Below are 13,183 nucleotides of genomic sequence, written 5' to 3'. Positions count from 1 at the left end.
TCATCCATCTTGAGTGTACTAGGCTCCCAAACTAAGATGGCTGAACCGTACATTGGGCTGATAATACCACATTGGTTTGCTGACTTTCAAGAATCGCTGATGTGAACGTGCACAGGTACACTGAGGTTTAGGAATGTCAGAGGCAGAGCGATGGAGCTGGCTGTCTTGCACTTAAGTTGCAATGTAGGTCTTCTGAACACATCTTTCCCCATGTTTAGTTTGTCGATGTGCTCAATAGCTTGATATTCACGGAGGGACCAGATGGATATGTCCTTTTGCCACAGCTCAGCATCATGCTGAGACTGTCCACCCCTGTCAGCAGTGAGACCAGCTGATGCACCGATGATCACCTATGTTAATTTCCGTGCAACCTCCTCCCCGCCCTCCAATGCAGTGCTGGGCTCAGAAGAGTGCACTTAGGCTATTAAAGATGACACCAATCCATCATCCTCTAGTTTTTTGTTGTCAGTGTAGCAAGGAGATATCATCTTTTGGGTTCCTTTGTCCACATTAGCTTGAAGATCAGCCATATTAAAAACAAAAACATGGCAGTTCCAAGAAATCCACCATGCGCGAAAAGTAAGGATACTTTAGTGCTCTTTCTAAGCATTTTATTTTGAGCCTTCAGAGTGGAGATTCCTGGCATGCCACAAAACCATGAAACTCTTTTTGTGTGTTTTGCCTTTTACCTGCATCTTGTATTTTCATCTACTTTGTTTCTCTTTCCTACCAGGCCCAAGTGAGCCTGGGAGCCCTTATTTCTTTTTGCAGCTGTGTGCATGTTATTAAACACCTGCTTTTTTTGTTTTGTTATACATTATACCTCATATAGTACAGGTAGAGTGCAAATTGGAGACATAATGGCCATCCTGCAGTCTTATCGTGTTGGTGCATTTGAATTTATAGGTATGCATAGCTGTCCATCATTTCCTTTAACTCTTTTGAGCTGCATTGTGTTTATCCGTGTCCTGGGCCCTCTTTAGAAAAATAGGCTTGTGCTCAGTTCAGCTATCAGAAAGGAAGTAGCCTGGTGGCTGGTGTAGAATGTAATGATGTGCCTGGTTGAAATCAATTTCAACCTGGGGATCCAGCCGAATTAAATGTTAAAGAGATGAAGAAACACCGAACGATACAGGTTGCAGCAATGCACACATGGCATGCATTATGGCGACAACGCCCCATTTTAGCACATAACCAAGTGTCTCATAACATACCATGAATGATTAAGAAAGCATTGTGAAATATCATGTGAATGATGGAGATGGCAGTGTTGCTCATTACAACATGAAAAGACGACTGATCAGTGTTGCCTATTATCACAGGAATGATTGAGGGGCATTATCATATGTGCCATTGCAACAATACTATCATATTTATCATATGGATAAACTAAATTGCAGTACTGTATATGTCTCATGCATTATGTAGACTACATTGCCACACATTATCAAATGGACTCTATCTAAGCAAGAAATTCTGAAGGACGGGGGCATTACCGGGTCAGACGAGGGCCGTAACATTAGCCGCAGGGAATTACCAGACCCGGTAATGCCCCCGCACAGAGGGGTTTATTGCTCTTAGCATCCCGACATATTGTACGAGGATGCTAATAGTTTTTTTTTGAAGTTGAGAAACAGCATGTTTGCTGTTTCTCAACTTGGAAAAAAAACTACAAACTAGGATGGCCGCCAGGGAGAAGGGAACTACACACAGTCCTTTTCCCTCTCCATGCTGGCCAATGCTGCGACAGAGATGTGCCAGAAACACCAAATGTTTCCGGCTCCAGCGAGGTAAGTGGGGCGGGGAACGTGGAATTTGGGGTTGGCAAATGGGAGGGAAGGAAGGGAACCACAGCGCAGTTACCTGATTCCCGGTAGAGAAGATGGCGACCTCAGCTCAGAGCAGGGGTTATACCATGTGGTAAGGCATCCGTTCTGCGCCTCCTGATTGGCTGGAGGCGCAAGCCCCCCTCCCCTCACCGGGTACTAATATTGCATATAAACTATGAAGAATGAAGACTAATTCAGAATGTGTTCACAATAGATACATGAGCTGCAATGCCTCATTGGCGACTGATACAGCATCTTTAAGATGAGCTCCATTACTACATGAAGGTAATAGTAGGAATCCCTCTGTACAGTGCCCACAAATTGCACATAGCTATTGCCCCCCAGCTGCCAGCAAGGGACAGCAGAAGTCTTTGCCCTAGCCCTGACCACCATAATATTGCTCCGAATGTACCATTTCTGCTTTCGAGGACGCCACTCACAACCTTTTTTTGCGGATTATGAAGATACGATACATAAGCGATTAAGAATGCTCCACAAGCTCAAGTACACATATGCATATTAGCCAGTCGCGCAGAGCAGCGCCCCATATCACATGAGTGATGGAGACAGCATGCAGTCTGTCATACTATTACGAAGGAGAAAGAGCTTTGTTAGAAAAAAATGAAGTAATATTACATTTTTACCTTGAACTTGTCCTTTTTAAATAGCACCGTATTGCCTCCATGTTGGACGGTAAGGTTTGGCAGTAGAGATTTCAATGTATTATATAAGTCTTCAAACTCTTTGTTTACTGTGATATCCTATTAAAAAAAGAGAAATAGAAGATACCTTACAAATGTGTGACTGCATGCAGCAGACCAGGGGGCTACAAATAAGGACTACAGGCTGGTGCCAACGCTGTGGCACCCACCGTGTGTATCATGCACTATCAGTGCCCACTCCCCACCTAATATTCTGATAACAGGGTTGTCTCTTCTTGTGATTTAAATACTCACCCATGCTCCTCTCTTGAAACATGAGCACCCTCTTTTGCGTGTACCTTATATATTTGCCAAGTCCTCCTTTGCATTTTGTGACATTGGCATATGTAGCCCTTGTTTATATTTTAAAATCACTTTCCACTTGTATCTTTAAGATACCAGCACTTATTTCCACATGTATGTTGTTACATCAGTACATATTTTTTCAACTTCTAGTTTGTGATTTCAGCAAGTAATGTCCTCTCCATTCTTCTTCTATTTCTAGCTTGTATATATGCCCAACTCTGTGCTGTATGGCCATTGCTCACCACTCCTTGTACCTTATCAATACCCACTGATGCGGGTGTGTTATCAATGCCCACTTGTTTTTCTATCTTGTGCTATCCAGGCCTACTCCCTTGTTTTCATCCTGTTTATCAGGGCCCACTGCTGCTTACGTGATATCAGTGTCCATTCATGTTTTTATCTCGAATTGTCACTGCTAACTCCTGCATCTACTGTGTGTTACCAGGGCCAACACCCACCTGTTTCTGTCTTATGATTCCAGTGCTAAATCCTGTTTGCTGCTTGTGTTATGAGTGCACTCTTCTGCTTGTATTGTATGTCACTGCCCTCTAAGATATGACCCCTTAACAAAACAGAGTGTGAGCAAACCAAAAAGAAAAAGAGAACAAAATGAGGTTTTAGCCCTAGAACGCTAATGAGATTACATGCTTCTGTACGTAACACCCAGAAGAGCTGCATCTCTCTCTCTCTGTCTCACTTTAAGTATTTGTCTCTTTGGGCGCGAGTCACATTGTCTGGTGCGCATTTGCCAGAGTCACCCAAGCCATTCCTGACAGCAGCATCTTAGAGAAAAAACACGGATAATTTTTTAAAGGTGTGACAGGGGCGTTGCTAGGTGGGGCTAAGGGGGCTATAGCCCCTGATCTTTTGGTTGTAGCCCTGGATAGAATCTCAGGAGCTACAGCCAAAATACTAGCTAGCCCCCAGTCCCAACAGTTCTGACATTAGCTTAGCCCCGGGTCTTTTCCAGACCTAGCAACTCCCCTGAGGTGTGATGTGGTGTTGTGTTTTATGTAGTTAAAAGCAGAGTGAGAGCGGAAAGTAGCCTCCCTGAGTTGGGAATCTGGCTGGTATTTAGAAACATACATTATCATCACATGTGCCGTGCACAGGGGCGTAGGAGACACATAAAATCTGGGGGGGACATGGGACATCCTGGGGACTTTGCTTTATTTATTTATTGTGTTTTAGTCAAAGAACCGAACTTTTAACAAAATTAGAATTAAAATAGCAGTACGTATTAAATTACAAATATCACTGTATAAAACAAGAAAAGAAAACAGAAGAAAATTAAAGGATGCAGCAGCAAAAAACATGTCTTTGTATGTTGCATTACTGGATTTTTCATCTGACTATGAGCTCATGGTAAGAGAGAGTAAATAACAATTACTTCCATTGGGCCTAGTAGGTGGGGTGTATGTGGACCCAGGGGGGTGGCCAGAGAGGCAGCCCGCTATGTGGGCTGCCCCTCTAGCGCCCCTGCGAGGGCTGGGCCCGCCTCTCACGATGAGTCTGGTCCCTCTTATTCCATCTCATGCTGGCTTCAGAGCCTAGCCTTTCTTTGCCTTTGTTATTCTGAATGCAGAGCTGGACTCTGTTCCTTTCTCATGTAACATTTGCTGCAAAGCCTGATCTATTTGATTCTCTCATATGTTACTAGGACGGCAGAGCATGGGTCCTCTGCCCTGTTACATTATTCAAAGAGCCCCTCTGGTCTTTCTTTGCCTCTCCCTTGTCTCACTACTTCCTTGCTTAATACATACCTCCTTGCTTGAACACTCAACATATTCTCCCTAACACAGCAATGACAGCTTCAGTCTGTCTTAACTTCCATTTGTTCCGTGTCTTGAATTGGCCTCTTATTTCCGCTTTCCTGTCTGCAGGGGAAAGGCATTTGCCAGTCACTGCCATGATGGTTCTACCTGGCCATAAGAGAGCAACAGCTAGCCAATATTGGACGAACATGGAATATTATGCCAGAGGTTGGCAACTGCCTTCCTAATGCCTACACAAGAGACACAACTCTTGCCTTTGTTTCTAACAGTAATTCAGTGGATGAAGAAATGCGAGAACACACATATTGCTTATAAATGATGGGGATGATGTCACACTTGGTTAAGACATTTTGATCACGCCAGGAGTTAATTTCCAGCTGCAATTAAGCGATTACCTTTTAGACTTCTGGCTTTAAATAACGTTAGTATCACCTGGAAAGCACAGAGGTTGCTCAACAAGGTTCCTGGAGCACGAGGGGTACCCTACTTGTGGGCATGGATGTTTGGAGGGCATTCTTGCCCTGGTTTGGAGCATGGCCCCTACAGCCATGATGAGGGAGGGGCCTATTACTTTTGGTTGTACGTACCCTTTGAGTGTGGGCAGACATTGCCTCCTGCTTTAACCCACTAACAGCTGAGCTTTGCAACTTTATCACACATACCTGTCAGGTGGCATGTAACAATGCTACTAATGTTATCAGCCAGAGAAGTCTGGAATCTTTTGCCACATCAACTAGGGTACAGGCTTGCCACCTGAGACTTACCCATGTCTGAGTCGGCATCTGTTGCCCTGTGGGGAAGACACACACAGAAAGAGCAGGGCACTGTGCCCTTGTGGGTTTTTCACACTTCTTCCTCGGGGTGGGCACAATTCACTCCGCAGAAAAAGTGGCACATGCTGGGCAACATTCTCCCACTTTGACAATGTCACCCAAAGAGCGAAATTGGCCATTTCAAATACCTCTGTCGACTTATTATTGCGCAATCCACACTGATGGGTTTAAGCACCTGCTTAACGCGAGATGGCAATCAAGGGCATTTGCCAACGCATTCAAGAAGCACATGACACCCTCTTACCAGCGACATTGCATGCTCACTCATTCTGATCATGCATTGGCATTTATCTGGGGTCATGTTAAATGTATTTATTTATTACATGTGTAGCATCACGCAAAACCCCCAAGCATCAAGGCGCAAAGTAAACTGCATGGAGTGGACCACTTCCATTGGCTCACATTTTTACTTTTCCGCCACAAAATGGAAGATTTTAGCGTAAAAGGCTGGTGAAATCACATTGCTTTTCCACTTTGGAAGAGTGTAAATATCTCGCACAATTAGCGATTGCTGGTGGCATTGACAATGGCTTCCTCTGGACTCCGCCCGCTTTTACCAGGTTTAATTTCCAAGCAAATCCCAGAGGGATCCCTTTCCTTATTTACAGTATGAGAATCCTTGCTGGCAGTAAGGCCGCATTTGTCTGGTGGAGCAGGAAATACAGGGGGTCCTGGTGTGTCCACTCGGCTCCCGAACTCCACCCAGAAAATGCAAGAAAATCTGGCCAATTAGAAAAAGCAACAGTAATAGTGTTTTCCACCACTTTTTCTGAACCAATTTACCTGGAAAATGCTGTGTTGCATCGGAAGCTGAATGCATTCACTCTGACTATAATCCCACCGGAAGATTAAGCCAGGTGCTGAACACAGGTGTTACATATTTCTGTGCACAATCTGCATTTGGAGAATTAACTAACTGAGCTACCTTACAAATGATATCTCCTTTGGGGCTTTACCGTCCTAACCCCTTAACTGCCATGGGTATTTCCCCCCAGTGCCAAGGCCTTTTTTGGTGATTTCGGTATGTCGCCATTCAATCCCTTGTAACTTCTTTGTTACATGAGATATCTCAGCCAAAGTTGGCCCCTTTTTCCCCACATGTAGGCGGTCGTAACGCCAGCCAGGAATCCTAGTTTGCTGTAGGGGGGTGAGAGAAAATAACCAAAAAGGAGAACATTTGTTTTTTTTTCAGAAAATGCCAATAAAATGTTGTACAAAGAAGCCTGTGGTGTTTTCCTTGTAAGAGCTAGGAACAAATGGTTTGCTGTGCTGGGTTCGCCATTTTCCAGGATTTCAAGAACAGATTGAGTGAAAACCAAAATAACATATTTTGATATGCTAATCAGCCGTTTTGTGAGAGGTAGGCGATTTTGGCGTTTTTAGTCCAATAGGACATGTGTGGACGGAATGGAAGAAAAGGGATGGGAAAGCTGAATGGGAAGCCAGAAAGGCATACATTTCTGAAAAGTAGACAATATTCCAAGTTTAGGAAGGGGTGATTTGTGCAGGTCAGGCAACAACTATGTAGGGAAAGTTTCCATAGTTTGGGGGGAAATCGGGAAAATGACAGAAAAAAAACACAATTTCCACACATTTCACTCTGGTCACCCACTGAAACACAAAGCCAACAACACATGGCATACCTTCCCACAAGCCCACAGGTTCCCGATGAAAATGGTACCTCGCATGTGTGGGTGCACCTACCTGGGTGCAAAGGGAAAAGCTTAAAACACTGGTAACCCCAAGTCTTTTCGCAGAGCAGATTTTCAGGAATTTTGCTCATGTGGACAACCTACAGATTTGGGCGTAGGGTGTCGAAGCTACGAAGGAAAACAGGGAACCCCATGCATTTTCAAAAAGAAGACGCCCGTGGGAATCCACAGAGGTCTGACTTGCGCGAATCGCCTCATAATTTATGACCCAGATGTTATTACTGGGGCTAGGTTGTTGTTCAAAGCTGGCGGCAGTTCACAATGTATGGGTGCCAAAAAGTGTGAAAGAGTTAATTTTGTCTGTCACCTCTTTCTGAACCAGATTCATCTGTGCAGTTATAGCTCGTAGGCTTGGGTTATGCAACTTTGGTGAAGACTTTGTTCTTCATTTCTTGAGTTACCTTAGGTCCAATGTTATTGGTTAGAAGGCGGCAGTGACAGCGAGACCCGTTTGAGTCACCCCAATAACAATGCTTTGCGTAAGGTGGCACCAGACACCAAAGGCAAAGACACTCGTCTAGTCTTTTCTCTATTTCTAACTTTTAAATCCTAGCTCTGAAATCTGGTTAGGCTTGTCTGCTTTTCATCCGTGTGTTTTTCCCTGTCCCTGAACGTCTGTTTGACTATAGAGCATTTCTCAACACTGCCGTGTGGGGCATAGTAACTGAGTGGCAGTCATGAGCCATTGTCGGGTCTAGCAATGGCTCCGCACAATTGTATGGGGCATTGTGAATAGTTGCCTTGACTTTCCCATAGGCCAATCCTTGTCTTAACCTTTAGAGAATGGCAAAATGTCACTCCAAGCCTAGAGGGAGTACCGCTCACTTCATGTACACACATTAATCACCCAAGCCTTGCAAATTTCTGGCTCTTTGGCACTGTTTTTCATAAGGTGGCAGGACTAAGAATTTCTCAGAGGAAGGTACATTTGAATTAGACAGGATGTTTACTTAAGAAAAGCTGTAGAGTACCGAGGGTTGAAGGTCCACCAGAGAAATTGGGATATCTTTTTTGACTGATAGACTGAGCCTACCAAGAGAAGTACAGAATCTAAGACTAGAACCCTGAAAGATGCCCAATGGAAGCTAAAAGAGCAACTGAAGGAACTGAAAGCAGAGCAATCACATTATACTTGACCATTTCCAGCAGTCCAAATGGTACCCCCAATGAAAGTAGCTTACAAAGGCATCCATGACTCTTATAATACTGCTATATTAAATCCTGTAACTGAACAGGCACCTGATAAACCGCAGTCATCAGCATCGGCCTTGTTATCTCCATCATCTTCGCCATCTCTACCAGGTGGGCAGATCCAATACCCAGACTCTTCAGTGACAGAAACACTGGCATATAGATGATCTACCACTACACAATCACAGGGAGGTTCCCTCTCACACTCATGTTCACACTTCATGTGTTTCTTGATACATGGGCAATTTCTAACCTTATTTGGCACCTTAGCATCCCCGCCTAAGCTAATGCTGCAATATACCCTTCACGACATATGCTCTGGGCAGGTACTACATTAGTGACTGTTCACAGAATCGTGGAACACAAATTATTTATTTAACATTGTCCAAATATTCCCCAGAATACATGAGGACCATGTTACGTTACAAGAAGAGCTTTAGGTGATAACAGACAGTTATACCCACACATTTTCCAATCTTCATCAATGGCTATGAGCCTCTATTCCTCCAGAAACTTTCACTCTACTAGGCCAGAGAAGTAATTGGCCATCGCAAGAATCCTTGAGAGTGAACTTAAAAGAATTTACTGATAGACTTCTCTGTACCATTTTAGAAATGTGCCCCAAAAAGATAGAGTGGAGCAAAATAAATTCTTGTAGGAAGTACAAGAACTAAAACCAGGCTGACTACCTAGATAGGCTTAAGCGCCATCTTGATCCATATTCAGGGATCCCCAATGCAGCTGAAACTGCACAGCATGAGGTATGTGATAAATCCCAGGGTATTGTCACCGCTTCTATGGGGAAATCCCCTTCCCATGAGGCCTGGGAGGTGAGGCTGTTACCCGATAGTCCCCCTGGGGGTGGTACTCAGTGGGTGGATCACATGGGGAGGGTAAACCTCCATGGGACCAGTGACGATTGCCTTGGGAGAACGCAATATTCTCCCCCTCCGTTGTTGTCCACATTGTCCTGGCACCCCACTCAATCCTCTATGGTCCCCCATGCCTCTATGTGTTTGAGTAGAGTAGAGGGGTTCCGTTAAACATAGTGGGACGAGGAAGAGTGAGGTTTACCAAGCTAAAATACAAATCACTGCTGGCACGAGGAGGATGGAACGAGGAGGCAAAAGCCTACAGCGTAAACAACACACACAATACAGCTTACAGCAGGCAGCCTCAATCAAAAAAGGGAAGAAGGACTTGACAGAGCGTGAAACCCGCCTTGAAGGAGCAAGGAATGAGACACTGGTCCTGTGACGAAGGACCCGAAGGCTGAAAGCAAAGATTCTGTCAAGGAGAGAAGCGACTCCCCAAGAGGTCAAAGCAGCAGGGACCTGGCCGGTGGTGGAGAGAGGGGATGCCCAACCTGTAAAAGTGAACCAGGAAAGAAAATGCGTGTGGCCAACATTTTGAGGGAGAGTATAAAGCTGCAGAGCTGCCGGAGACAGAACACTGAGTGTGGCAATGACACAGAATAATAATTTGTATTTTTATATATCGCTACGAACCCTCAGGCATCTGAGCGCTGCTTATTACCCACAGTGTGTGGTGCTCATTTATCGACCTTGGAAGGATGACAGGCTGAGTTTGGCACTGTCTGGATTTGAACCTGCCTGGGCAGGCTCTGCACGGATGTCAGAGTGAGCGCTCTACTCTCTGTGCTATCTGACTGGCTCTTCCTCCAGGACAGATCGGAGACTGTACCAAGACTTCCCTAGGTTAGGGAACTGGTTGGACCGGCTAATGAAGGGCATGAAGGGAGCTAAGTAGACTAACGAGATAAAAAAACATATCCTGAGAAGTAAAGGGGGATAACACAGGCATTATACAATTTGATACAAACTTTGTGAATCACATAAATACACCCTGAGAAACAAAAATGGATAACGGAGGCATTATACAATCTAATACAGACTTTGTGAGCTATATAAAGGTCTCCTGAGAAGCTGAAGAGGATAACAGAGGAACTGTACAATTTGATACAAACTTTGTGGAAAAGCCTATATCGAACAGTAATCCTGGCAGGAGAGTACACCGGGTCTGTTCAAGTGCGTATCAGATGAAAGAAGGACAGCGGTCCCGCAGAAACAGAAGATCAGGATCTGGGACTCATATAAAAGCGGAGAAGCCCCACCAGTGCACATCAAGGTCTGGGGACCAAGATATAATCAGGCAAAGCCTGCCAGAGATGTATACAAGGGTCAGAGACACACACCAGTACAAAGACATGGATAACTAATGGGCTGGAGCCCATAGTAAATCGGGTAGAGACCCCAAGAAAGTATAAAATCAGCTAGCACTCACAGAAAAGGCAAACAAGTGACAGAACAACTCAGCGGGACCCAGAAACAGTCTATGGAGGTCTGCGGTCAGACAAGGAGAAGAGGTGATAGAGGCTAGAACAAGGGGTTGGAGACCCTTTATCAAAAAGCAAGCTACATTGTGGAACTGTAAAATATGTATATCCAGTGTGGCTGGATAGTGAACTATGAGCAATAGAGCATTAGAGGCTATGACATTAAACAACAGCGTGCACACCAGGAAAAGCAAACATATTCATTTAGAAATGTGCCAAAAAACGTGCCATGTATGAGAAGTTGGGGTGTGCATGCAGCGCCAGGGATTGCACCAGGATTGTGTGCATCTTAAGAGCGCCAGGAACATTCCACAACCTTATTAGACATGTAAAAAGAAGTGATATGTAGTTGAAACCCATATGACCAAATGGTATGAAGAAAAACAAAAACTACGTGTAATCTTGGCAAATGAATGGCCAATAGAGACCATTGGTATTCCAGAATGGGACTACATTATACATTCCCAGTTGGAATCCTTTTGACCTTATACTAAATAGGTGGAGTTTAAAAAGGTAGTTGAAGCAAACATTTCACACTTTTTTACATTTATCTATATTCAACCTAGTTTGTTATACCTTCCTATAGGTCACTGGACTGAAACTAGTTGAAAGTGGCAGAATTGGAGGAACCAGGGGACTTGTGCAGACTCTGGAGAAAAGGATTGTGCATAGAATAAAACCACAAATTTCCAAGTAGGTGTACATGACCTAGCTGCATGATTGAATGTTTTTTGATCAAAATGATTTGCTGAATAGCCGATAACTGGGTTATTGTCTATATTCAGGTTGCGTGATTGTGGGGAAATAAGGACCCATAGAGCAAAATGGACTGATGCCAATATCTGAACCATCTATGCCGATTGATAGGTGCAGGTGAGTCAGATCATGACGAGTGAAGAGTCAGCGCTGATATTAATTATATTATGAAGTAATGAGAGGGGTGATATAGAACTGAGAGTGTTTTTAATTGTTTTATAGAGACCTGGGCTTACCCTACGTGAACAGACAGCATACAGAAGCTTTGCTGTTGGTTTGTCCTGAAGAAGGTTGCTACACTAAGAAGACCCCAAGAGTGGTTATGAGAACAACAGAAACACGTGTAGACATTTGGAATCTGCGAAATTAATCTCTACACAGATGGGTGGATTGAGCAATAGATCTGAACCCAGTAAAAACACAATAGAAAAGCTGTCATATCTAACCAAAGAGGGTTAGATCAAGAAGATAGAAAGTATGAATGGAATGAAGAATGAGAGAGAATGAGTGGTAGTGTATTTTGATAGGTGAGCCTGGTCTTAGCATTGTTGGTTTTGAATGTATTTAATTTCTTCCAGAAACACAACATAGATACTGAAATTATAAAAATCAAAAAATCTTTTTCTTTGCAGAATGTATTGACACAATAAATCTGATTTTATTGTTTGAACTAATTGAATCACTGGTCGATATTTGTAAAAAGACCACATACTAGTATAAGAGGTCACCCCTCTCCCCGATTGGTCCAATATATATTTTTTCAGTGTCTACAGCCTGTAGGACCAGTTTCGATATCAGGCATCCCCACTAATTTTGTTTGAGGATAGTGAACCAGACATGATACCACATTGGTGACCTGGAGATATTACATTGTGGAACTGTAAAATATGTAATGAAGTCTGGCAGGATATTGAACCGGACTTGATACCACATTGGTGACCTGGAGATATTTTTCAACATTGAGTTTTTTGTAAAGAGCAAAGTCTGCGGTCAGGTCTGGCAGGCTAGTGAACCAGACCTGACAGAAACTTTATGAGCTGAAGCACGGACAGAGGAAGCCGTTCTCTCCAAAAGCCAGGGAACTGAGTTGTGTATATATTTGAGAATTAACATTCATGAAATGAACTTTGAAGTTAAAAATTATTTTACAAGATTGAACATCAGCGCCATTATCCGAATCAGAGTGGCCTCTTCTGGATTAAGAAGACACCCAATTTCCTTTAGTTAGTTTAGAGTGTAAGGGATGGAAATAGGTTTGGACACAGGATGGTGGACATTTTACTTTAAGGACATCTTGACAGAGACTGTAGTATTTTTGTTGAGGTAGGGCAACCACTCATAGTAATAGGCCAAGACAGGCTTTTAATTTTCATTCACTTTTGTAAGTAAAAGTCTTTGCCAATAAACATGCCACCACTATGTCAGGCTCATACATCTGCACCCTTACAGGTAGTATCTGCATTCAAAATTAGACTGCAGCCCAAAATCTGAAGACAGTATTAAGGGAGTACTGCTTGGTTGGGAAGCAAATAACTTAAATGAGGTTCTGTTTGCTGCTCATCATTTTCATGAAAAGACTGAAAGATAGAAAAAAAAGTACTGGGACCAGACTAATAGCTATGCAAATGTAACAGCTACGGCCTCTGACAGGGAGGATAAGACATAGGTCAGAACCAGCCCCCAAGGGAAGAGGAAAGACTAGGGGACGAGGAATTCCTACCAAC

General features: G+C 43.6%; 1 protein-coding gene across 2 annotated transcripts in view; it reads right to left on the bottom strand.

The window, feature by feature from the left end:
• The window catches only part of LRRC74B (leucine rich repeat containing 74B), a 494,937-nt gene that overhangs the window by 131,578 nt on the left and 350,176 nt on the right, over window positions 1-13,183 (bottom strand). For both annotated transcript variants that reach the window (XM_069619119.1, XM_069619118.1), the window contains exon 10: window positions 2,474-2,590. In XM_069619119.1, coding sequence (XP_069475220.1) covers window positions 2,474-2,590 — 117 coding nt within the window. The remainder of the gene's footprint in view (window positions 1-2,473; window positions 2,591-13,183) is intronic.

The sequence above is a fragment of the Ambystoma mexicanum genome, chromosome 10 (assembly GCF_040938575.1).
Source record: "Ambystoma mexicanum isolate Mex_15411 chromosome 10, UKY_AmexF1_1, whole genome shotgun sequence".
Lineage (NCBI taxonomy): Eukaryota > Metazoa > Chordata > Amphibia > Caudata > Ambystomatidae > Ambystoma > Ambystoma mexicanum.
This window is presented reverse-complemented; position numbering and strand designations above follow the sequence as displayed.